Source organism: Rissa tridactyla, chromosome 7, assembly GCF_028500815.1.
Source record: "Rissa tridactyla isolate bRisTri1 chromosome 7, bRisTri1.patW.cur.20221130, whole genome shotgun sequence".
NCBI lineage: Eukaryota > Metazoa > Chordata > Aves > Charadriiformes > Laridae > Rissa > Rissa tridactyla.
Window position 1 is genome coordinate 12,673,789 of NC_071472.1, and position 27,267 is coordinate 12,701,055.

At 43.2% G+C, this 27,267-nt stretch overlaps 1 protein-coding gene across 1 annotated transcript in view; it reads right to left on the minus strand.

The window, feature by feature from the left end:
• Positions 1-27,267, minus strand: part of PDIA5 (protein disulfide isomerase family A member 5) — a 102,256-nt gene that overhangs the window by 20,097 nt on the left and 54,892 nt on the right. The window contains exons 12-14 of the mRNA XM_054209011.1: positions 13,137-13,207; positions 11,912-12,075; positions 9,230-9,360 (exon numbers count right to left, since the gene is read on the minus strand). Of these exons, the coding sequence (XP_054064986.1) occupies positions 9,230-9,360; positions 11,912-12,075; positions 13,137-13,207 (366 nt within the window). The remainder of the gene's footprint in view (positions 1-9,229; positions 9,361-11,911; positions 12,076-13,136; positions 13,208-27,267) is intronic.

Below are 27,267 nucleotides of genomic sequence, written 5' to 3' on the forward strand. Positions count from 1 at the left end.
TGCTAACTTAAACTATCAGTATTTTCATAGTGAAGTCCTGGCAAATCCTTAGAGATTTGAAAGCCCAGTGATTTGTGAGACCGTGGCATTTGTGCTGTCTGTGCTCTACCCTCAGCATGAGGAAGGGCTTTACTCCTCCTTCAGCCCCCAGCTTCCTTTAGTACCTCTCAACGGGTGATCTCAAACGCTTTAACTAATATCAATTAATTATGCTTCAAATTGCCCCTAAGAGAGACAGACACAATTATCCCCCTCTGCCATTACACCCAAGGTTAAATGGAGTCAGGAAGAGGTTAAGCGACTCCCGGGGAGCACGGCGGCAAGGTGCTGACTCCATTCACTCAACTGCAAAAGCATCGGGGACCCCGAGGGCTCAGCACATGGCAGGATGGAGCCCTCGGCGTGCAAAGTGCAGAGCAGGGAATGACTTTCCGACTCCCCATCTCTGCTTGAAATCATCGCTGTCTAAATAACAGGGGTAGATGCTGCCCTCCGCTATTGGTTTTTAAATGACTGCAATTCTAAGCAAGTGAAAGCAGCGCATCGCACAGCTATCAAAGCCAGCCCGGGAGCTTGTAGACCGCAGAGTAAAGCAAAGCCTTTTTCTACTTCAAGAGTCCCAAGCGATTAACTAGAATTAAAACAAGAATATTACTTGGTCAATCAAGGAAAGACAGGCCACAGACAGTAATTGCTCAGATAAGAGCTGAAAATGGGTATACTGCTTAAACCAACACAATTCGTGTAGCTACAGAAGTTTTTGAATCCATAGGCAGATTTGAGAAAGGCATTTGGAGATGTTACTGAAAGGTTAATTCGCTTTTGTTCTACCAGTAGAGAACTGGAGGACCTTTTAATTGAATATCTGGAACCAAAGCTCATTTTATGACATGACCTGACACATAGCATAATCATATTTTCAAGACACGAGATATTAGTAACTGAAAGGAGGGGGATTTGTTCTTTGATTTGAAAAAGGTCATGAAATTTTCAGTTAAGCATCAGGTCAACCAGGGCTTGCCTTGCTACTCTTAACAGCAACAGGCAACCTACTGCCAATTTCACAGGGGTTTGTTGGTTTGTTTTTTTTTCCCAAGCTATCTGAACTCTCATTTTGTAACACTTTAGGGGTATACTGAGGAGACAAGGGATACATAAAACAAAATCTTTGTAAACCGCAGCCTTAGACATGAACAATTGCAACAGCAGCAACAAAGTCATCAGAACAGGCCAAATTGTGAAGGTGGGAAGCGGAGAAAGCACAAAACTCCCAGACTGTTTTATCCACTACAAAAGGCAAGGATACGACTGACCGCAGTGAATTATAGAGGACATGACAGCACTTGGCATTTGGCAACAAGCAATCCTTTAAGATGGAAAGCTGTACAGCAAGCCACCTCTGGACAGGAAGGGTTAAAGAGCAATAGTTACATCCAGGACCAGACTGAAGTGTCAGTTCCAGCAGACCTGGATTTTCTAGATAAACTCTCACTGCCCATGTGGCACAAGCAAAGCTGGTAACAGCAGTTAACCAAGTCAGCATCAGCCTTGGTTAACTGCAAAAATAGTTAAAGAGCAAGTAAAATTATTTTGCCATCTAACATCCTAGTGGATGCAACTGGTAACCAGGAGATAAACCCCTGAGTTAGCAGGGGGCCGGCAGAGCACTGGGGGAGGCACCATGGAGTAACACCTGCGCTAAGCGAGGCTCAAAAAGAGCCCCTGTTATGATAACACTGCATCACCAGGAACAGCATCTGTCTTATTGGAAATGGGTTTGACAACAATGCACAAGGACTGGGTGGCATATTCGTAGTCAAATGTCTCCTAATGTACCCCACAGAGACTTTACATGGCATTGCACCACCAGACAGCTGTGTGTCCACGTGGAGAGAATTCCACGGGGCAAGGGCATGCAATTCCCTCCTCCTCCCCTTCTGATGAGCCTGAGCTGTGCATTCAGGTAATATTCTTCACACCAGTTCAAGCAGCTGTGACGTTTCAGGGTTAAAGCACACGTGCTGTTTTACAAAACAAAGGGAGCTGGATCACCCTGACAATTTTAAGTTTAGTGCCACGGCTCCATGACAACCCTGTCAGGGCTACCGCAGTCCTGTGAAGTGCCTCAACTTCTGAGTTGAGAGCAGTTAAAACTGTTCTCTCAGTGCTAATTAATATCCTCAACACAAGCAGTGGGGCTAAGAGCAGTTCTGACAGCCTGATTGCAGAGACCACTCTATAAATTCGTCCTTTATCAAAACCAGCCTGTTAATGTGCTCTGTGGCATCAGCACTATTTACACCGACAGGAAGGCACCTCGCTAACGTGAGCCTGTAGCAAGAGCACCGCTAACGCGTGAGAGAAACCAGTTAGCGGCAGAGCTAACATATCAAAATTCTGCAGTGCCAGCCCACGCAGGATTTAAAGCCTCATTATCAGAGGGTCCAGACCTCGCTGCTGCCTCAGTCAACAACCAGAAAATCCTTCCTGCAAGGGTTTTTGCCTTGAAATGGATTCTTTCTGTTCAGCATGTTTTTAATAATTTTTTTTGATAGCTTAAGCTACATTTACAAACACGCACATTTTGTTCAGGCTCTTTGATACAGCCTCCTAATGAAAACTTAACAAGATGTGCTTGCAAGGGATGGGAAATCCTCTTGGTGGGGGCCAATCCGAGGCCATCATGGGACACTGAACTCATCTGTGCTGCCGTTTGCGTGGTGCATCTGGACCCATAAACTGCTGAGTGTTTTAGTCCCCTCTGGGCATCCTTCCTACAGAACTATGTCACCCAGGTCTGCTCAGCGCCGAGATCCAGGACCGGGCATCCCACACCCAGCAGCCACAGGCTGAAGCCTCACGGTCGGTCAAAATTGCCATATTTTGTTACCGCAGTCCAGTTTAGCCAGAGCACAGCAATATCTCACCAAACCTTCCTGCGCAAAGGCTGAGATACGGTGCAACCAGCTTTGTCCCAGCTTACTTCAAGAAATGGTAGGGATGAAAAGAAAATATTACTGCTTTCCTAAGAACAGCTTTTTGACAACAGCTTGGGTCCCACGAGCAAGCTAGGAGGGCTGGGGGAGCAGACTGCCCCTGGCTGTCAGTATTAGTAGCCAAAACACAGCCTGCACCCACTGTGGCAAGCGCTCTCAGCTCAGCACTTTTTTGTCATTGTATATTCCTTGATGCATAACTTGGACAGAGGAAACTGGGCAGTTTCTATTGCAAAAGGACAGAGAAGGAGCATACCAGGATACAGAACGATTAGTATTTTGAACAAAGCCTATGGGTAAAATTAATACAAGTTTGCTTTAGCTCTCAGCATTTTACGTACTGCTGAGGAACCACAAAGGAATGGGTAGGACTAATTTAGTCAGAACTGAAAAATAGGTGTTTCCCATCATCTGATCTCTTACCTCTGAAGAAATGCCTATCTGATTTCTTATTTACTACTTCCTGATGGCCAGGAGATGACCCATCAGACAGCAATGATGTCAAGATTTCTCCTTGATTTGGAAGCCAAAGAAGTTTTTGTTTTACATCAGAACAATACCCAGGTACCATCTTCCACCAACAGCTTAGAACAACACCGAGCCTTTTAATGGCTCAAACATCATCCCAAAGCCTTCAGTGATTTTATCAGATGCAACACAGATTAAGCACCCTCATTCACTTCTTCCTGCCCTGAAAGAAAACCCTACAAAAAATTTAAGTGAAGAGCCAAGGATGCTGATGTCTCTTAATTGCACATCCTCTTGTCTCAGCACAGCCACTTACTCAATACAAAAATACCTCATTAAAATCATCCTCAGTAAGTTTTATTTCTGGGTGTTCTTTGGGTAACCCCTGTGGGTCAGGCTTCACCAGAAAATAACCTTTTCCAACTGACAAAAATAATTTCCAGTGAAGTGAAAGTTTCACTGCTGAACAGAGGACCGGAAACCAGCTTCCAGCAAAGTATTTATTAAAAATAACCATTCTGTGAACCCTGTTGAGTCCCACAAATTGAGGCCATTTGGTAAATTAATAACACTGGCAACTGCTGCCCTTACAAACCATTAAAAGGGAGCATTTCCCCCCTATTATTTCTCATTGCTGCTGAAAGCCTTTATTTTTTAAGAACGCTTATTACCTTGTGTTTTCATAAAAGTAGGAACTGAATGAATTTGCTCAGTGCCGAGCCCTTCCACTAAAAGTGATTGACCTAAAAAAAAAAAGAAGTGCCACCCCCCCATCTGGATCTGTTAATGACTGGTCTATTATACATAATTCCTGTTTCTGACACAGGTGTTGATTCCTTTGTAGTCTCTTTGGAGGCAGCAATCTCAACCAAAAAATGATACAAATGTGTTTTCATGTGTTGGCCTCTCATTCTTATGAGCCACAAGTGGACAGCTTCTGTTTCTGTGCAAGAATTAGTAGGGGGTGTTATTAAATCCTTCCTATTTAGCAAAAATCCAAACTCAACGGGAAGGTTAAAAAAAACCCCAAAACCCAAACCACAACCAACCAATGAAAAACAAACCCCCAAACAAAATGAAAAACAACTGTGTATTTCAAACTCGTGTCACTATTCCTAGAAACGCAGCATTGCTGTGGCTGGAAGGCACTTCTGGAGATCTCCTAGTCCAGCTCCCCTCCTCAAAACAGGGTCAACTAGAGCAGGTTGCCCAACACTGTGTCCAGTTCGGTTTTGAGCATCTCCAAGGATGAAGACTCCACTCCCTCTTTGGTCAACCTGTTCCAGTGTTCAACCGTCCCCACAATAAAAATAAAACACAAACAAAAAACCATTTCCTCTTATGTTTAAGCAAATTTTTCCTGTGTTTTGATTTGTGCCCATTGCCTCTTGTCCTGTCCCTGGGCACTGCAAAGAAGAGTCCGGCTCTGTCTTCTTTGCCCCCCAGGTCAGGCACTTACGCATGCTAAGATCCTCCTGAGCCTCCTCTTCTCCAGGCTGAACAGTCCCAGCTCTCTCAGCCTCTCTCCTCATACGTCAGATGCTCCAGACCCTTAATCACCATCATGGCCCTTCACTGGATTCACTCCAGTACGTCAACGTCCTTTCTGTACTGGGGAGTCCAGAACTAGACACAGCAATCCCACTGTGTTGCAGCAGTGCTGAGTAGAGGGAAAGGATCAGCTCCCTTGACCTGCAGGTGATGCTCTAACGCAATCGACGATGCCCATCTATGCAGTCTGTGTCCCCAGCTCTGAATTGCTTCTACAAGAGCAGAAAAGACCTAGCAGAAGTTTGAGGGAGCATCCCCCAAGAATACCTAAAACTTGACGGTCACATCACCAAATAATGACATTGAAGAGGCATATTAAATCCCAGGGATAAACAAGGCAGAAGACGGAACCATGTGACTTTTAGTTAGAGAATATGATGGTCATTAATCTGCTATGGGTCTTTGCATTGGTTCGACAAGAAATTCCATATAGGATTCCAAGGGCTTCTCCAGACAGACGTTTGGGTTAAAAAAACACAGTACAGTCCTGAAGCACTACCTGCATCTCCCTATTTCATTGAAAAATATGCACCTAGCTTCAATCACATTTTTTTCCCCCTTAATTCAGTTTGAGTAATGCAGCAAAACCATTTCCAACTGAGAAGATGTGTTTTTTACTGAAACTTTGTTGCCCTTTGTGATTCTGACAACTAATCGCAACCAACTGCTTCTATTTTGCACAGTTTTCAGTGCTATAGTAGGAGGTTAAAATTTAATGCATTGGCAAAGTCAAATCTCAATTATCTAGGATAACGGAGTGGAGAGAGCACATAAAAGTAAAAATGCAGATAAAACACATTCAGATAAGCTATATGAACAAACAGCGAGGACATATGAGAAAGAAGAAAGAAAAGTCAGTGCGCTGATCCCAGAAGAGGCACTGATGCAAACTGGTCAATGCAGGGCACTAGGTATTTAATGCTCCAAGTCTTGAAACAAGCTCTGGACGTAGACCACAGACATGCAGCTAGTGTACTTCTGTCCATAGCTAGTTAGCACTGCAGTCTAACTGGGGTAGGATGGATCTACTCTTGCCCATTTGGCTAACTTCCCCATTTGGTCCACAGCCCCCCAAAATCCTGATCATCCACATACCAGGCTATGTGTGTACCGTAACACTGTCCTCCTCTTATTTAAGGCATTTTGAACTCAGAGATAAGGGAGTGGGACAACATTTTAGGACCACTAGAGCCCCGCAAGGGTCCAGACAGGAGCCGGGCCAGGTGCTGTGCCAGCAGCCTGCTCCAAGTGCTAGCCCTGAGAAGCACCAACAAGGCCCAGCCGGCGCCACAAGTCTGTGTGGCGTGGTGGCCACAGAGGGTACACATCTACCCAATAGACACCCAGATGAAGGATCAGATCCAAGGCAGTTATTGGCACAAGTAGCATTGGCTTTTCTGCACCTGCCCTACTGCTGCCTCCTGCCCCAAATCAGTCACGACAGTGCGCAGAGGTACCACCGGCGAGGAACAGGAATGTGAAATCAAGAACATCATTCCCTGTGGGTGTCAAGTCCACAGGAACGGATTTTCTTCCCAGTCATTTCAAGAGTTTGGTTCTAATTCTCAGTCCTTAAAACATTCCATGGGCACCAGGAATAACCTTTATGTTTCACCCACGTTCAGGGTGATGGAGTAGGGAGTTCCCCATCTTTTCCTTGTGGATGTTGCAGCCTTCTCTTCCGGAGTTAAATCACTGTGAAGCACCGCTCAGTACCATTAAAGCATTGCTCAGCTCAGTCCAGAGTTATCGGCATAGCAGCAGATTGATGGTTCTCCTATACATATTAAGTAATTTGGACTGGAAGCTGCCACAGGAAATCCACATCCCCTTTTAATTTGCATGTAAGATATATATCTGTGGCCTTTGCCTAAAGGTTTGTCACTCTAGCTGAAAGCTTTACAAAGGTCAGAATATTCAACTTGCTGCTTTAAATTCTAATGACAGATGAGAGATACATTTCTTAGCATAAATATTTATATATAAACATACTTTATATATGCATGTATACACACACCCCCGATCTTAAAATATCCCAGCATATGTGTAAGTGTAACAAATACTGTCATAGAGTCACAAGTGAATGGAGTAACATGCTGTGAGTCTGCACTGACCTAAGATGTGGATCTGAATAGAAAAAGAAAATTATTTGAGATAATGGGGCCTGGCAATTTTAGCAGCGTTCCTTCTGCACTAAAATAAGCAAGTTAAGACTAATTGGCAATGTAAGCTCTAAGAGGTCTCAAGATTGAGGAAATGGTAAACAAAAGCTAATCTATCAAATTTAGCAGAAGGCACATTATCACTGCACAAAAGCAGAAAAATAGGATGATTTGTACCGTTCCATTGCATTAATGATTATTTCACAGAAATCAAGGATTTAAAATATTCATCTGCTACTTGCCCCTGCACCAACAAAGGGCAGGCTCGTTGCACTCCCTTTGTGCACCTGCTTTCTGCTTTGCACAGAGACACTTCCACTTTTAGAGAAAACAAATCTGACAAATCAGAAACTGTGTGTGACTCACATACTGACAACACAAAGGCAACGCTGACTGCCTTAGGAGTCATAGGAAGGCCAGAAGTGGTTCCAGGTAACATCTCCCTGTCCCATACATAGATGGTCCCATGCAGCACTGTATCCAAAACAGTGCAAGAACGTGTCTGAAGGGCAGCCCTGAAGGACCCAACAGTCTCACATCATGCAAGCCTTGCTTTTACAGGGCCCCGGTGATCTTCATTCATCCCTCCCGGTGTAAGGGCAGAAGTCAACCCGCAAACAACAGTATCATAGTTAGCCCATCAGGCAAGTAGCCTCATGCTTTCAACCCCGAGACACAGACACTCATTGCACGTAGTGTCTTAGCTTTAAACATGGCCTTAAAAAAGACCAAGAATTTAAGTGCCTCAAAAAAACGCAGCTAAAAACCGAAATGAAAATAAATCTCTCTCTTCCACAGAAAGTCACTCATCGAATAAAGGGAACTCAAGAGACAGCAAAGTCCTAAATCTTACCATTTTGTGTGCGATCATTTGATTTTAAAGTTACAGCTTGCTCTTAACCAGTTGAGGTCCCTCAATCAGAAATTCCTGGCACATGGGCCATTTTTAGTCAATAGGTGGTGGGAACTGGAGTTGAGAAGGGATTAAGTCCCCTTCCCTTTTCTTTTACAACCTTCCAGAAATCTCCCTTGTGAATTGCACCCCTCCCTTCTCCCACATCCAGCAGGGCTTCGCGGGAGCCCAAAAGCATTCATGTTTAATTCTCTAACAGAAAAGCAAAATAAGGGGCTGCCTGATTAAACATTAAGGACCTGAGCTTTTTCTCCCTTTCTGGAAAATACCTTCAGTTTAATGGGGACAAGTTAGTAACTGCTTATCTGAAGTTTATCCATGAATGGCAGGGCTGGCCACGTGATAGGGAAGAATTTTTCTTGCATCCGGGGGGGCTGAGTCATGGTGCTGTAAAAGCAAGTTAATGCTATCTAATATTAAAGTGCCAGGATTACCTTCTCCCTTTTAGAGGCCCTTCAAAAGTTAAGAACCTGTACCAAGTCTGCCTGTCTCGGGGACAACACAGGAAAACAGAAGAGGTCCCTCCCATTCACCTAACTTATAAAGGGCCTGATTCAAAACTTCTCTAGAACCATTCTCAGGAAAACATTCTCTAGAAACATTCTCATTCTTCAGAAAGAAAGTATGTGTGTGATGCACGCAAAACAATCTGGGAAGAGGGAGCTATGCCCTATTCCCAGTGGAGATTTAAATGTAGATGTATTACAGACAAAATTTATTCCATCAAAATTTGTTCTCAGCCTCTGGGGACTGATTCCTCCTACACCACTATATTGATTTCACTACTGAAGTGCTGCACTAATGAGTCAGGCTCTCCATGTCCATTATGCTACTATAAAGGATCACATTTTGTTATATGGACCATAAAATGCAGCAGAGGAAAATAAATCTGTTTTGTTTTTGTACCCCTGCCTGCTTTAGTGTCTGCATTAATGCAGTAACTCTTTAAATAAACACTGTATACTATTTTGTTTCCATTTATAAAGATACAAGTGATGGTGCCAACAACGGACCCATGTATTTATATTCAGAATCAGCTCTTTACCCTTAAAAGCCTGGGGACAGTGAGGGAATTAATTCAGGGTTTCATAAACTGTAGGGTTTATACAGCCCATCCACGTAGAGAAGTATTTACTTACATGGTGCATAGAACATGACAAGGGTGTGCTTCTTCTTCTTCAAGGACTCCCTGAAGTCTTCTCCAGCAAGGTGGATAACGCTAGTCTGTTTTTCTTCCCACGCAGGCTCAGGTGGAGGTGGTGCTTCAGGACTAGAAAAGAAAGGAAAAGAGTTCAGTTTGAAAATGCTTCTGGAAGCAGGCAAAGGGGCATCACTGGTCATAAATACCATGAGGGAACTAAGGTCAAACAATCCTGCAGGGTGCCTGTGCGGCAGAAAAACGCGCTCGATATTTCCAACACTAGATAACAACAAAAGTGATGCAAGTTAATTTCTGTAACTCAATAAAAACATAAATTTAAGTGATCTTACTCAGGTATATGAGTAGAAATGCAGAATAAAGATATCCTACATTGCATCCAACATCTGGGTGGAAAGAACATTGCTCCTGTATCACTGTGTCATCCATAGGCATGAATTGAGAAGAACAGCAAGCAGCTGGAATCAAAAGGCAACCGATATAGAACAACATCTTCCATTCAAACATCCCTTTTGTACTCTTTATCGCTATCATGCAAACTTCTATAAAGAATTTCGTGACCTTCTCTTGAATTCAGATATTAAAGCCAGGATGCAATAATCAGCATCGTTCCGCTTGGAAGACTGGGGGTGACCGAACTGGAATATTTTACCTTGATAAAGAGAATGTCAGGTTTCAATTATGACTGCACATACTGACTAGATCAGAGCAATCCCGCACATCTAGAGCGCCTCTAACAAAACTTTTGCTATTCACCAGCTCACAGACTTCTCAGACTCATTAAATTCATTCCTGCTGTATCTTAAATAGTGATTACTTATATAAAATCATCAGAATGGTGCCACAGTGTAAAGACCTTCATATGTCGCCTTGGTAATAAATTAGCTTTTCAGACTTTCCTGTCACTTTGAATGACACCATTTTAAGTTGTATCAGGTACATAAAATCTAAGTGGAGAAAAACTTGATTTTTAAAGTCCTACTCAAGGTCACTTGGTGGACATTAATTGCATTTCCATCGATACTGATTTGCCAGTTGTTAGCGAAAGAATTAGGGCAGCTGGTCTGAATTTTCACACGAACACAGTAGGTGTGAGCTATCATTGATTACACTTACAGTCAGAGGTGTGACTTCATCTCACACAGACCTTCCCATGCTGACCTGAAATAAGCTACCCAGATACTGGTAACAACCTAGTGTGGCAGCACTGACTACAGTCACCACAAAGGGACCGGGGATGAAACCCACATGGCTGCGACTAGACCACCCATTGGGGTAGGTTTATACAAGCTGTACTTTTGTCTCCAGCCTGCACCCCAGATGCATCCTTATTTCCACCAACTTCAGTGCAGCTGTGACAATTTTATCCCCGGTCAGCAAACAAGGATCTTCCTCTATTGTGTCTCTAGTTGGGAGAACATCCAACAGTCAAGAGCAGGAGACAAGCTGTCTGGGTTTCCCCTGTGCTGCTGACTACCTGAGGCTGCAGACAAAAGTCTTCCAGAGGCACAGCAGGATCCAGAAGGGCTTGACACCTCTTCCCTCTTCCTCACTGCCTAGTCACCTGCCAATATGTACAGGCGGTGTCAACCTGTCTAACTCAATATAAATTGCGTTGCACTCAAAATACTCCAGCAAACTGGTGAAACTAGTACAGTGATTTAACATACAGTATTGACACAGCAGCCGGGAGCCTGAGTATGCAGGGAGGTCAAGGGAGTTCTGTGTCTAAATGTAAAATACAGATAAAACTTCCCAACATGCTACAAAGATGCTGCCAGACCATATCTGTTACCTAATTCGAAGCACTCAGAGATGTAATTTAAAAAAAAAAAAAAAAAGAAAAAAAGAAAAAAAAAACAACCGAAAAAACCCAACACAACTCCCCTCCCCCCACCAAATAAGAGGGGAAAAATTAAAATTACATTCCTCATGCCAACTGCACTTAGCAGTTAAATGATTTAAAAACTTCACAAAACACTGGCAGTTTTTTTTTTCCCCATTGAATAATGCAGAAAATACATTAGGCTTACAGCACCTAAAGGACATGCATTTTTTATTCCAGAATACTTAAAGAGAGAATTGTACCAGCAATTTACTACTTTGAAATGAAATTATTTTCATCATACATCAAACTTAATTCTGCATATTTTAGCACACCACCCAAGAAAAGTTGGTTAGTGCAGACAAAGGTGCTGTTTTTGCTGTCTCACTGGCTTTCCTTCAGCCCCACATAGCTGGTATTCTAAGCACTGGCTCTGAAATGCTGGAAAGAGAAGAGTGCAACTGCAGAAATTCAGTTACCAACAGTGAAATATACTGCTTAGAGAGGGAACAACAAATGTTCTGTTTATTTTTCATAGCCATTGCTATTCCTTCTCCAGTGAGAGGCTTCGGGTATATTCAAAAAATATTTACTTTGGGAAAGAATTATCGGGACAACTATGAAAAACCCAGCAGCAAATAAAGGATTTGGTGTATTAGAGACCATAATTAACATACACGTTTGTATGGCTTTGAACACTGGAATTCAATTTGTTTTTGTTAGCAAGGGATTTAGGCAGTCGATGAAGCTAGGTTTAAGATTTACTTCCTCACCAAAGCAGCCTTCAGGAGCCACTAACCAGGAACCCAAATACTGTCTCAGATCCTCAAAACTTACTTTAGCAGCCAGTCAATGATCTTCTTTTTCGTTCTGAGGTGTGGCAGAGTGTATTTCTCCTCTCCATCCTTAAAGTACTTCAAAGTAGGAAACCCTGAGATGTGATATCTTTCTGCCAGCGCCTTGTTGACGGTAGCGTCGACTGCTGCAAGGACACCTGGACTCTAAAAGAGAGACCACCAACTGTAACTCCCAGCAACATACACACCCCACTTTGGCATGAAACAGTAGATTTGGGGGCAATTGCTCGCCATCTAGGTGCCTTCACTGTCTCAGGTACTCAGCACAGACACACAGAAAGACACAGAGGACTGATGCAAAAATCAGGAAGGGACATCTTATGTGCTAAATGTAACCAGAGTGTTACCTGTTCTCCTCTCATTTCCGACAGGATTGCCTGTATATAGCTCACTTTATAATGCTTAAGAGCTGTTCCCAGGAATGGCATTTCCTCCTACAAATCCCAGTTTCTCACAGAAGAAATGAGCATTGTTGCTCCTTCAAGTTCAAGTCAAATTCATCCTTCCCTAACTTGCCCTAACAGGCATCTTTACATGGACCACCTTTAGAGTCACAGGAGAACAGACACTTGTAGAGTGTGATTCCTCTGATCTTTGTTTTTCTCATCTCCTCCTCCTTCTCCAGCTACAAAGGGACTCTAGATGTCTCCACTGAAGATGCTTAATGTATGGGGGAGACTAATCCTACTTCTCTTCTTGCATGGCCTACACAGCAGGAGACTGAATCAATAACACTAATACTTATATTATTGGATCTCTCTTCTCCAGCCATGCTGATGGAGCACTTAAGATGAAGCTAATGGAGTGATGCAACCATAAAATCAGGGCATTCAAAAGAGGGATCACCCCCCTTTGTTTTTTTCCAAATCTAATTCATAAATAAAAGCCTATGTTTCTTCATATTCGATGCCTTTAAGTAAGGGAAAAAAAAAATCCAGTTTGGATTTGATCATATTATGTATAAGGCCTACAGCAGAATACATAAACATTTTTCGATTTTGTTTTCGTTCAAGACAGAATGTTCTTTCTAAGACTTTGGCAGGGCTCATGCATTAGCGATGAGACTGTACTTTGGAAGCACATTTTGAAGGGTCCTGTGGGAGGATGAGAACAGCTGAATTTGTTGTAGGGAGAAAAGTCACTTTTATTACTCCAGTTATTTATTACTGATAATTTGAAGGATATAATAAAGGAAATTAGCTTACATCATTGGCTACATGGAGAAACTCTGCAGCCTTCTCATATTCTGGCTTCATTTTCTTACAGTGCCCACACCCTGCCAAAAAAAAAAAATAATATAAAATTAAGTTGTACACGCCATAGTTATTCATTGACCCATTTAGCCATCATCCAAATCCAAAACCATGTGGTAGAGATTTACCAGAATTTAGACTGCATTTTACATAATTTATTTGTAAAGCCTTAGTATGATTTAGAATCTTTTCCAAAGTGGTCACTATGGCTTAAACAGTTTCATCTATTAAAAAAATAACAACAAAACCCCTGAATTTGCACCCGTACGTCTTTCCGCCCAGAAAGTACTATAAACACAGTATTTGTCAAGCCCATTGCTTCTAGCATGCTCCTAGGCGAGGCACAACCTCACCCATTTCAGTTTCCAAATCTTTATCTGCTCTAAAAAGAAACAACGCAGGCCCCCACGTGACTTCCCGACTTTAAGCCGAGGCTTATACTAGCACAGCTTAATTGAGTAATGTAATTTGAATTCAACTGCACTGATAATAAGCCCCGCTTTACACTGGTGCAGCATGTCCCTCTAGCAAGGACTTGCACTGATTTAATCACATCAGTGTAATTACACCACCACATATGTTCTCAACATAAGCAGGGCCTGTAAAACCGAGATAATGGTGTTTTCTCGCTCGTGTGAAGTTCTCCAGAGATCTGCCATTACTTCACTGCTAAGTGCTGACATTACAATAAAGTAAAATGAACGCATGAGCGAGAAAAGCAGATTTAAAATAAATTATTTGGGTGTAAATTAAACTGCTTTCAGCCGGTGTAATGTCTTCTGGGTAAGCTGAACTTCCAGGACCAGGTGAGGTTCCTGACGCGACAAAGTTACGCTTCAGCTCCTACAGCGCAATGCTGGGCCTCCAGGACAGCCCCTTCCTCGCCCCCGTGGGGCCAGCCCAGCAGGGTGAGAGCCAAGGGACGGAGAGGCAGAGAGGGACACCCGGGCAGGGCGAGGGCCGGCTCCTGGGCGCAGACCGGGGATGCGGAGAGGGGTAATGAAGCGCATGGCATGGCTCCGACGCACCGCACTCGCCTGCCCTGGTGCCATGTAATCTCAGTGCAATCCCTCGCCGCGCTTTTCCCTCTTGTTTGCAGCAGCAGCCAGCTTGTCTTTCTTTGGCTGTTATTGTTGGAACGGGCACTTGAAAGCCCAGACTTTGCTGAGCTTTTGAAAACTGTATGAGAAAATACGGCTAGAAATCTGTTTCAATGCAGCTTCAGCAAAAGCCGTCTCTGAAGTGTACGGGCAACAGGGCTGGGCTATTTTTACACCACTGTCTAAAGGAAAATAAACCAAGGATTCTGAATCTCAGTGCTGCTTTGATTCCCTCTAATGGGACAACTGCCGGAGCCAGCAGACACAAACCTAAGCTTGAACTCAACCAGACAACCATGTTTTATATAGCACAAGTCAAAGGGCATTCGCAGCCAAGAAGCGATAGGACATCCAGGTGTAGCTTCACCACAGCAAAGAGGGACTTCAGCAGAGCTCCAACCATCGCAGCACACCACGAAATGCTTTCAGGGCACATATAGCACCAGTTGGATACATTTGAATAAAGACCACAAATCCCACCTGAGAATTATGGCAAATACCCAAATGGTTGATCCCAGACTGAACTGCAGTTCAAACACTACCAAAGGTCTACATTGCTTAGTCATTTGCATAGCAATCGCAGCATTAAAAAGCTCCATGTCCTTCTTTTGAGCAAAATAATGTTTTAATGTAGTAGGAGCAGCAGAACAAGGGGATCTCAGGAAGAGGAGGAAGCTTTGCTTTGGTCTTAGATGGTGGTGGGAGCACATGCGACCAAGCTGGGAGCCTGATGCGACAGCTTCAGAGGTGAATTCAGGAAGAAGCTGGAAAAGGCTGAGGAAGAGTTACTGTCTCAGCACTGCTTGTCTTAGTTAAGAGCACGAAAGAGGCTGGCAAGATGATTTATTTGCCACCCACAGAAAACTTGCAGGCATATGGCTTTGTGGAAGGGGCTGACGGTTCCCTTTGACACCTGCCTGAGTTGATTTATTTCTCCTTTTAGGAGCAGAGAACTTTATTCATTTTGTGCTCTTCCTCACTTCTAAATAAAGGGCATCTCGAGTCCCAGCTCAGATACCTGGGAATGTCTCCGAATTAGCTAGCTCAAATTTGCACAAAAAGATTCCTTTTTGTAGGGGTAACTTCACCTTGGTAGGCTTTACACAGCATGTCCTCCTGCCAGACAAAGCTTCATACTGTGCTCTAGATACAGTATCCATGCAATCTACACTCTATTCCACAATCATTAACATTGGATCTGATCAACCAAAAGCATCAAACAACCTGAGTTTTCACAAACACATGCAGAGGGAAAAAAACCACATACCCAAACAACAAGCTAGGCATACTTTGCCCAGGAAATACAAAACAATTTGAAGCATCTGAAATTCATGTAAGTAGTATTTTGGAGAAAGATATCCAGACTATGAAATGTCACTGTTGTGGGTTCTTTCATGAACATCACACAGACACAGCACTACTGACTGCCACAAAGCTAACTCACTCATGCTTAAAATAAAGGGGAAGCGGGATCAGGTCTTTAAAGGCACTTAAATGCAAACTGAAGTCTTGGAATCTTTATCATGCAACTCTTGTTCTAGCCCTGACAAAGGACAGCATGATATGCCAGCCTCAAAAAAAAGCCACCACATTAAAATGAATCTGAAAAAGGGACAACAAATCTCAAGAGCTTCTCCCACGATAAACGATGCTTCTCTGGCCATCTTTATGAGAATTTTGCTATTGCGTGCTACAGTCTCCTTCCACCTACCATTGCAGAAAAGTGGAGGTATGAATTACAAGTCAGACCTACACACTGCAAATCAATTAATCTCTCCTATGATTATTTATCCTACCTCTCAATAATCCTGTGAGGATTGCCATTAAATTCTCAAGGCCAATGAAAAAGTCATTTAAATGAATTCCAAGGTCACTGCCTCTCCTTTGATTGCTACACTAGGTTGTTCAGCAGCAGCTGTATCCCTCTGCGCTAAGCTCCTCTAGTTTTAGACATTTTCTGTTCATAAAATGAATGGGAAAACAACAACAACCCTACAGGCCCTTAACCCAGATGCTCCAATGTCCTACATAAGGTCTGCTAGGATGGTGGAAGGAAGCCCACAGGCCTGTGGTGGCCATCTGTGATAGATGTGCTCTTAGAAGATGCACCGTCATGCCAAGTGTACACTGACATTAAAACTAAAAGACTAAGCAAGGGAAGCAACTCATTCAATCTCAGGTAAGACGAGAAAGGTCACAGTCGACACAAGGATGCCCCGCAGCCTACTCCAAGCACTGACATCCTCTGAGCCTGTCTGGGTCATGGCTGGTGGAAACACCCAAGGGACTTGTAGGTGTCTACACAAGAGGACTCCCACAGCCTCAGTGTTTTCTTGCAGAAGACAGTAGCTCCCCTGGAGGTGCAAGTCCGAGTTACTCTCCATCCAGCAGCAGTCAGGGTTTGGTCCCTGGCTCTGCGGAACAGCTCTGGACAAGCCCTTTGACTTCTCAACACCGCATCTTTCTCCTCCGGCACAAAAGGAGCTCCACGCTGCAAGGGCCAAGGCTCGAATAGAAAAGAGCACACAGAGTAAACGTAAAGGAGGAGACAGGAAAAAGAAGTTAAAGCTTACAAAACTCAGTGCTAGGACTGAGTGCTGGTACAAGACAGGCCCTTGCTAACCATTTTTAAAAGAGATGTCTAAATGAAGCAAGGATTCTGTTTTCCCAGTTTATTTATAATCAATCTTATTTGCATCATGCAGCCATGCAGATAAACAGCTCCTTCCTTCAGGGCAGCTGCTGTCACACAGCTGCACCCCCAGAACGACAGCAATCAAAGGTCTCCCCATCACCCCAGTGCAGATAAGTCACTTCCCTCCAGAATCCCACCGCAGGGCAGAAGACAACTCTCACTCAGCACTTCATCCTTCCCAGTGTGACTGTATGCAAGCGTAGAGGCAAAGGCCAGGGGGGACAGAGCAATGCTAACTAACGTTCAAAGGCAAGCAGAGCATGGACAAAGCGAAGGTTAACAACTGTACCAAGCAAATACAAATATTTACTTGGAAAATAAGTTGCTTACAGCACCTTGTTTGGAACCACAGCAAAGGCTCACAATACAGAGCACAGTTGCTCCAAACATTTTCAGAAGTGAACTAACGCAAATACTTCTACTGTTAAAACCAAGTTTTGCCTGCAGAAGACAGGCAGAAAACCAGTCAGGCAGCTCCAGCTAAGCTCCTGCATGTGCTGTCTTAGTGCCATCCCCAGAACCGAAATCTCTGTTTCTGTCATTCACTGTTTGCTTCTTTCAGGTTATTATGGCTATATAAATAAACACCATGCTTTTGGTCACGTCCTCTCATTTCAAGACAACATTGTCTGAGGATCTTAAGTGCATGCGACAAGCAAGAGATAAAAACCAACATCCAGGCAGTTGTGGACAAGGAATTTCTGACATGAAAAACCCTAGAGATAAATTAAATTGCAAATAAAGATTTAAAAGAATCATTACATTTCTGCCATTGACAGACTGCTTGCATACTGTTATTGCGAGCCAGCTATTTATTGTATTATGCTCCACATCCATCTATAGCCGCATACCAAAAATACCTCCATTAGCCTGATGAGAAAACAAATTTGAAGCACAAAGCATGTCCTGCTTTCAAGCAAGTTCATCACTGGCAGTTCGGACTACACTCACGGAAGATTTACACACAACTTCAAGGAAAAAAACATCTCAAAAAATTCAGATGCACCTTTGCTCTCTAAACATTTAACACCTGGGTATACATCTTTGGTTTCTCTATTCCTAATCCCAGAGGAGCAGTGACCTCTCAACACAGCAGAACAGCCAGCCCTTATGCATGCCCTGTTGTTAACATTGAACGTACACCTGTATACATAAAAGCAAGGGTATGTACATGGGAGGGAGACACAAGCCTTGGAGCCAGGGCAAGGACACACACAAGTCCCAGCTCTCTTATCACCTATGCGAGAACACAAATGTATCCTCTTCTGCCATGGAAGTCTTCAATACGCAAAGATTTCTTATGCATCATGTTAAAGAGTAGATCTAAGGTTTGACATGGGGCAGCTTACAGTTCTTTCACCGCTGTAGGAGAGCGTAAACTACAACAGCTGCAGATTCCCTTGCATAATTTAGCCGTCTGCATTGCAGACATCTGACAGGAAATCATCCATAAATTTGACAGGGAGGGAGGATGACAGAAGCAGCTGTTTCTCCCCATAATCACAGGTACACATTTGCAACCATGTTGGTTGCATGTTTACTTAATAGTCATAATGGTCAGACATCAGGACATGCCCAGATCTCCAGGTTTCTGCTCTAAAAAAAAAAATAAAATAAAACAATCACCTTATGAAGGATCAGGAGCTCATGAAATTTTATGCATCCTTTTCCCTCTGGGTACTTACTCCCACCAAACCATCAGCACTGCTCACCAAGGTAAAATTCCAGACAAAGATGTTTCAAGGTTTGATGCTTTCTTACAAGATCAGCAGGTGAAGCTTCAACATCTTTAACATGATACAGAATTCAAGTTTTCGACAGCCAGAAATGTGTGCATGCACAAATTCAGACCGCCCACCTCACTACTGTACTTTTAAAGGTAGGTTTGATTTGACCAAGTATGACATTGCTTAGGGATCAATGACAAGAAAACAGCTTTATGGCTTTACAAAAGACAAAGCCTTTGAAAGGTCAGCCTGGAAAAGACTCTGAGGAACTAGAAACATAGAATTTGAAGGAAAATACTTCAGCAGTTTGGATTACTGCAGTCATGCTACTTTTATGCGGTTGAAGCCTAACGCCTCGGCTGCGTGGGCTGCACAGTTCATCCCAGTGACAGGAGAGCAGCACAGCATTACAGTCCCCAACACTATCACCATCTCACGGGCATTGCCACAAACTCACAGTGCAGTCAATCTGTGTGTGCAATGATCTGTGCAAATCCAATCCCAGCACGTACACACAGAAGAAAGTCCCTGCCTGCCTTCAGCAGCTCTTCAGCGTGAAGTCAGGGCACGAAATGACTACAAATCCATCACCCCTCCTCCTATCCACATGACTAGCTGAGGCGGTGGTGACCCCACCACAGCCACCACCTCTCTCGGGAGCACCTCGTGCATGTGCTGCAGAGCACACATGGCAGGCACAGATGTCCCTGCAGGAAAGCCTGAGGGCACTGAAAAGGACAGAGTAGCACAGCACGGGTCACTACCAAACTATTCTGACTGACACCAAGGAACTCCTAGCCACAGGAGCAGGCCAACGCTACACAAACTACCTGACACCAGGGGATGCATGCTGAGGCAGCCGAGCCTCACCTCCCTACCTTAATCACCTTGGTTGTAGAGGTGAAAGCATTTGAAATCCAATTCTTGATCGTCTTTTGTATGCTGGCATAACTGTTTCCTCCCAGCATTGCTGAAACTGCTCAGCAGAAGAAGATTCAGAACAGCCTTAGACAGTTACAGTATGAGTTTGGATTATTTATTTATTTTTTAAAAAGACAGTCAGATCACTGCATTACATAAGATAAATCAGATCAAACTGAGAAGTGAACTTAACCAAACATATCCTCCAGGAACCCTCTCTGCACCCATGCCAAATTCACAGCTCCTACAGAAGGGCTACCTTCAGCCAGCAGGCTACCTTCAGCCAGCAACAGACCTCGACAGGGGAAGGCTCAGCACAGAGAGAGAGAGAAACACCGAGTGGGTCCTGCAGGCTGCCTCCACGGGATTTAAAAGACAACGGCTCTGATGAACTGTATAACACATGCTTCTGCTTTCATTTCTGGTCATGCTGAACCATATCTTCTTTTAACATAAAGGCTCAGGAGAGAGGGTGAATATTCTCCAAGGCTAACCTCAGCCACAGGCTGCTACCTGCCAGGGGTCCCCGAGAGTCAAGCAGGGAGAGAGATTTCTGCTCTATCTTGCCCTCAGACTGAACTCTCACTGCTTTTAACCTCACAGGGACCCCTGGCTGAGACAGGCTCCTGAAATTAGCCTTTGAAAAATATACCCCCATCTTCAACGGCACAGACCCCAGCACATGTCCAGGAACGATCTTTAAGCTAATCACCGTCTTTATTTAAAATAAACTAACAACAAAAATCACATGGTTCCTTATTTCCAGTTCAAATCTGGCTTCAGCTTCCAGCTATTGGAGATTACGCTGCATGTACATACCCTCCCAGTCTAAACTATATGGTGCAACTGGTAGAAATCAATGTTGGGAGACGATGGTGCCTCCTATCATCCCTCCTGGGTGGGAAAAGAAGTGAAGGAAGGTGGATCAGCCGGCATCGGGAGATATGAATTACACTTCCTACACCAGCTTGGAGGAACATGGCCCTGAGTAGGTGTTGAAAATTAATCTTCCCCTATTGAAATGTGAGAGAGACAGACACAACAGCATGGCTGCCTTAAGGTGAAATTGTTGAGAGTTTATGAAAAATACCACCAGAAGGTTTCCTTCTCAATTAAACCATAATTATTCCACATCCAAAAAAGACCCCCCCTGCTTCTCCATTGCCAGATGATCAACAAAATTTCACCCCACTGTGAAAGACTTTATACTTCGTATATAGCAATGGAAATGCCAGAAAACAGAGACTAGATGAAACGGCTTTGAATGTCCATCTCATGAAAATAACATAGCAAGCAAATGATTTCCTAGGATGCAATTCACATAAAACATCAGCAAAATGGATGCAATGCAAAGACATCTTCTTAAGAAAGGTACATCCCAAAGCACTTACTCTTATGGGGCAGGTGTGTTAAAAGCAATGGTGACATTGGCTATTACCATGAAGTTACCTATAAAAGTCAAGTACCAGGAAGGGATACTATGCAGAATGCACACTTCTTGTCCAAGAGCAAAAGCGGTTACCAGCTGAGATGCATTCACCTACTTAGGAGAAGTACGCTGGGATGCTCGCTAAACCCAAGTGGTCAGGACCCCAGAAGACACACCTCTACCATCAGCACAATACCTCAGTCTGAAAGCCATGGATTCATTTATTAATAACTCAGAAAGACAGCATCACTTGCCAACTCACCACCTGAAAGGGCACAAGGATCAGACAGGCAGGCAAGCAATTTTTCACTGTAGGCTTCTCTTCTCATTATTTGCCCTTTAAAATAAGTTCTCTACACTACCTTCCACAGGATAATAAAAATTGAAGCCATAAAGTATTTAGGAAGATAAACTTGATAATGAAAACTCTGCTGGTAATGATTCAAGTAGCAGAGATACTGTAAGGCACTTTCCAGATGAGAGCCCTGCACCATATATTAAGCTTATCCAGGCAAGGAAATTAATTTATTTCAGAAGAAATAAACCTGGTGCTTAATTCTTAAAGCTAATTCCTACTGTTAACCCATCATTAGAGACAAGCGAAGTAAACCTATAAAAATAAGTTACGCTTCACTCCTATCAGAACTTCCCACAAGAGCATTAAGGGCTTATATGTACACCAGGGTCAAGCTTGCAGAACGACATTCTCCCACTCTGCACGCTCAGATAAGGACTTTCACTGGACAAAAAGGGTCAACTAAAACTACAGAAGTCCTTTAATAGACCATTCTGAATAACTAAATCTACAACAGATACGCAGAGGAGGCGAGAATGGGGCGAGTCTCCCTTCAGCTGTCACCTCTCAGCTGCCCCTTGGCTCTCCGGCAGCCATAGCTACTCCTTTGCCGTAGTCTCAGTTCGTAGAATTATAGACTATCAGGTTGGAAGGGACCTCAAGGATCATCTGGTCCAACCTTTCTTGGCAAAAGCATGGTCTTAGACAAGATGGTCCAGCACCGTCTCCAGCTGAATCTTAAAAGTGTCCAGTGATGGGGGAATCCACCACTTCCCTGGGGAGACTATTCCAATGGCTGATTGTTCTCGTTGTGAAAAATTTCCCGCTTGTGTCCAATCAGAATCTCCCCAGGAGTAACTTGTACTCATTACCCCTCGTCTTTTCCATGTGACTCCTTGTAAAAAGGGAGTCTCCATCTTCTTTGTAGCCACCCTTTAAATACTGGAACATGGTGATAAGGTCTCCCCTAAGCCTTCTTTTCTCAAGGCTGAACAAACCCATTTCTCTCAGCCTCAGTTAGTCGGTAAGGACTTTTTAGGAGAGAGGGAACGCAACAGTAATGTGAGAAATGAGGCAGCAAACCCCCAAGGAAACTAATGTTCCCTTCACACCACCTGCCACGCATTCACAGGAAGATTTTTTTTTTTTCTGATTGGAATAACCTTCACAAATATCTTCTTTAATAGAGAAAATAATTGCTCCCTATTGGAGGCGAGCATACAGTGATGCATTTTGAACAAATCCCCCAAATTTCACAAAACCGAAGTATCTACAGTTCAGCTCCTTTCTTTCCTCTCTTACTACTGCCCTGCACACTGCTCTTCATACCCACAACTGCTAGCAAGTAAATTATTTAAAGTACACACTGTGTCCCCAGAACAGCACCAAGGCACAGAGCAAGCTGAGATCCAGCCTGAAAGGCAGAGCAGCCACAAATGCCCCAAAAGTCTGGTTTTGCTGCTCTTTCTGTTATGAAGCCGAAAAAGAGCAAGACAAGGCTTCTCCCTTCAAGTCCTGGCACGGGCTCTAACCAGGCTGTGAGTCATCACCTTTACCTGTGACAACCTTGTTTGATTTGTGCACTCTCCTGGTCACACATGGGGTTTCCTAAACCTGAGGGCCAAAAGCCTGATTGTCTGCCAGAAGCCATGGAATGCTGAAGGCAGAATCCTACTTCCTTTGTGTTAATCAAGTCTTTGCTATGTTCGTATGCCTTCTGTACCCCAGTGCTTGCAATACTGGAGCATCTTACAGCCTGGACATGCCTCACTAGATAAAACCCCCACACAAAGTGAAATGTTATCTCCACTTCACAGATTAGAAACCGAGACAAGTATTTAGCAACTTGGGTCTGGACTGCACAAATCAAAGCAAGGCAAGGAACTAAACTTTTACATCTCCAGGCCAAGGCTATTGCTTTTATCACTGTATCATCCTTTTTTTATGACTTCACTCTGCTCAAAGAGCACAAACTGCTTCAAAAAGACAATAATCTTATACGAACTGTATGCTCTAGTGTCAAAAGACCAACACAAAAGAGACAGTGGACTCCATCATTACTGTCTTCACCCTTTTCATTAGGTATCCTATCAAATTTTACTGCAGAAGCTAGTTATTAGGATTTTTATACTCTCCACATTCCTATTTATATTAAGTACCACTAAAACCCATATTGATTTTTATTTTTAAACCCTCAAGAAACGTAAGTGGGATGGTCATTAAAGGAAGAATCCATGTCAAGTTGTTCATTTTCCAGGTTTACTGCATTTTCAAGAACTCCTGTTTAAATGTGTGATTAAATCTCCACTGAAAATCATTGCTTTAATTAGTTTAATGAGGCAGGTCATTGCACTGAAATGTTTACACTCCCTGAGACTTTTGGCGATATTAAAATATATGTAATATCAAGCAACATCCTGTTGTAGACCTACATGCTTTTTTAAATCCTAGTCTGAGCGTCCCAGTCCTCCTCTTTCTGAAATCAACAGTCAGAATCTTGTTCACCTCAGTGGAAGCAGATTCAGGAGCCAAGAATTTACCTGTTTCTAACTGGTTCATATGAAGAATACATCTCTTCCAGGAGTCTGCCAGTAACGTCCAGCTAAAAAGTGCCTACATGCAATGAACTGAAAGTTGGCACAATTTATGCTTGTCCAGGGAAGCATTTTATTATACATGCCATTAAAAATGCATTAAGGCAACATTAAAGTTAGGCACCTAAGGGATGCAACAAGTCAGGAAATGCGATGCCGAAACCGAAGCAGATCTCCTCTCTTCACCTATCTATCCAGACTCTTGAACAGCAACATTCATCATCCAAGTGCCCTCGCGCAACAATTCAATCTTTCAGTGATTAGGGCATTGCGACAGCCCATCCTGACATCTGCAGTGCTTCACCAAGAAACCCAACAGAGCTAGGTACTGCCTGTGACCTACACAATGGTCCAGAAAGTTTACCTTATTCAAAGCTCTAATTACTCTAAAACAAGGAGAGCCTTTTCACTGGCTGTAGTAGGAACAGCTCACAGCACGGATCTTGACAAATGGGCTAGTAAGCACAGCTCTATCAGGTGGATATGGCATCTGCCAAGCTTCCAAATACATGACCTGACTTACACACTACAAACTTACAGTAATCCATTCAGGTTGCAGCCGATGCAGCACAGAATTGCTTGCCTTCCTTTTCTTCTCTGACAACAGCATCACTGAATAATGGGCATAGCTGTTTTTAAAGTACTGCCCATATGGAAAGTCCAATTTAAAAAGTAGAGTTCATTTGTCAGGTTGGGTTGTGAAAGCTTATAAAAACCTTTCAGGAAACTCTAAATAAACCCCTTACCGAGGGGCTACATCCTGCCAAGCTTTCAGCTTCCAACTGCCTGCCGTTTTGCACAGAGAACGTGCATTTTGAAAATACGTCTCTTCTCTGCAACTTCTGCCATTCAATAAGCCCTTCTCACACACAGTTATCTCCCACCATGGACCGATGAATATTGTACAACCGGAAACAATGGCACAGAGTGCAGACATGGAGGGACACTGGAGTAGATGCTATTATTGCTGCTGCTGATCCTCCTCCTGGGGAGCTACCCGAGACCCCCCCCATGCAGCCACTAGTCAGATGCATGACTTTTGCTCCAAAGCAATTTGGCTGGTGCCAAGGCTGAAACCAGAAGGCAGACCTTTGGTGATGAAAGACTATTTTCCACTCAAACTAAACTGATGCCATCAACAGAGACAGGCTGAAGCTTCTTTTGAAGAGCTACTGCTATAAGATGTCAAATAAATTAAAGGGGCTCCTAGCACAGGTCAAACAGGGACAGCTTCCCAGCTACCTCCTGTTTGTCTTCATCCTAGAGGCTGTACATCTGAAGGCAGGCGCCAAAAGCTCTCTATCTAGCCACCGAACACAGACAATATTTTATTTTAAAAGTCACAAATGCCAGATATTACAGGGACAAGTACAAATTAAAGGATATTTCCATTCATTCCACATTCAGTGTTGCTTGCTGTTTGGATAACCTACAAGCCTTTAACTTCTAGTTTGCCAGTTTAAATTTAAAAAAAAAATCCTTAATTGAATCATGAATAAGCATGGAAAATCATAAGATTTTATTTATTTCTTTATCACAGGCTGCCAATGTTAGGCTGCTGCTGACCTGTGCTGGAAAAGCTATTTTTTCTGGCTCCGCAGTAAATTAATTCTTCAGCCTTTTCAATTCATGGCCTTTCTGTTGAGGCTGCCAACAGATGTACCAATTAGTGCTCACTGCAATGGTAGCTTGCTTTCATAAGGAACCAGTGGAGGTCTGAAAGGGACACTTATTTATTTATAGTTGTAAAACCCAGTTTGAAAAAAACAGATTTGATTTTGTGCGCACATTTTGGGTTTGCTTTACTTTAAATATCAAGTGAGCAATGGATTCCTTCATCCTAATCTCACCACATGCAGCAGGAAGAAACAAAACCAAGACCACTGAAACCAATGATGGTGCGCTGGCAGGGAGAGATCCAAGTCCGCTGTTTGGTTAGAAGCTGGAGGCCTTCAACTTGTATTGGGCTAATTGGCTGGCATTCTTAATAATGAGTCCACAAAGTGGCTTAAAACCTTGTGGTTTAATGCACCAGAGGGAGGAGGGAAGGAGGAAAGGGTGTGAAAAGCTGTTTTTCAAAGCTAAATTGATAAAGCAGCTCCCTGTGCAATTAAAAACCTGCAAGGCTGAATAGTTGGCTTTGGAAAGCACTAACTGTGCAATTTATTGGGCTGGTTTATAAACGGAGAGAAAATATCTGAGGACAGGAAAGGAATTTCACAGACATTTCAACAACACATCAAAACTATAGCGCATTTTATCATCTCAAGATTTATTTTTGCCCTCCCTTCCATTAGGAGGGAACAAGAAAAGGTATATCAGGGCTGCACCTCCATAGCAGTTTCCAAGAACAAATTAAGGAGGGGAAATAAAAAAAAAAAAAGCACAAAAAAAAAAAAAAGCACTGCATTTTCCCTGCCTTCCCTCCTTTATCAAGGGAGGAAAACATGATGGCTTCAACATCCCCCCAAAGAGCACTGACATTTTTCCTAACCTAAAATCCTGCAACTACAGCTTATATAAAGTCTCTGAAGAAGTCCTATGAAGAGGGCTGGGAAGAAGTCAGGTTTAACATGAATTTAAGCTCACGTGCAAGGAAGAAATGTGGCAGGAAAAACATTTTAATAGTTTAATCCTTTAAAAATCAAACACCCGCTCACACCAACAGTACAGTCTAAGTGCCTTTTTCCCCTCTGTTACCTCTGGCACCAGTACCGGGCCATGGACTTTGCTACGGCCGATGGGGTATGAGGAGGGAAAAGCAACTTCAAGCAATCATCAGAGGTGACTGACAACCACCACTAATTAGGAGCACAGACTCAGATCTGTGCTTGCTGAAGGTACCCAGGGAGGCTACAGCTCGTGGTGGCGCCAGGACATTATTGTACATGAGGCTGCAGGAACAGGTACGCTTTAAAATGTTGGCAATGTCATCTGTGTTAACAAAACATAATGAAAAGTAACTCCTGTGCATGAAAAGCAGACACTTTTAGAACCCATTTCTGAATTGACTTTAATTTCAATCCTAGACTTTAAACACCCTTCAGTAGCATTTGAATTGACTTATCAGTGACTTGGTTAGGTTTATTTTGTGAAAGACACTGAGATTGTGCTTTGAAGAAAAACGCTGAGAAAAATGTAGAAAGGGAAATTTGTGGGGTTTTATTCCTTTGACAAAACCAAGTCTGAAAGACTGCAAGCCTCACTAATTTGGCTAATATTTTGGGCAGAATTATTTTTAAAATTGCCTTTGACACCTTGTCTGATGGGGACAAATGAAAACAGAAACAGGGCCTTTCTTGTACTCAAGCAATTCAGGAGC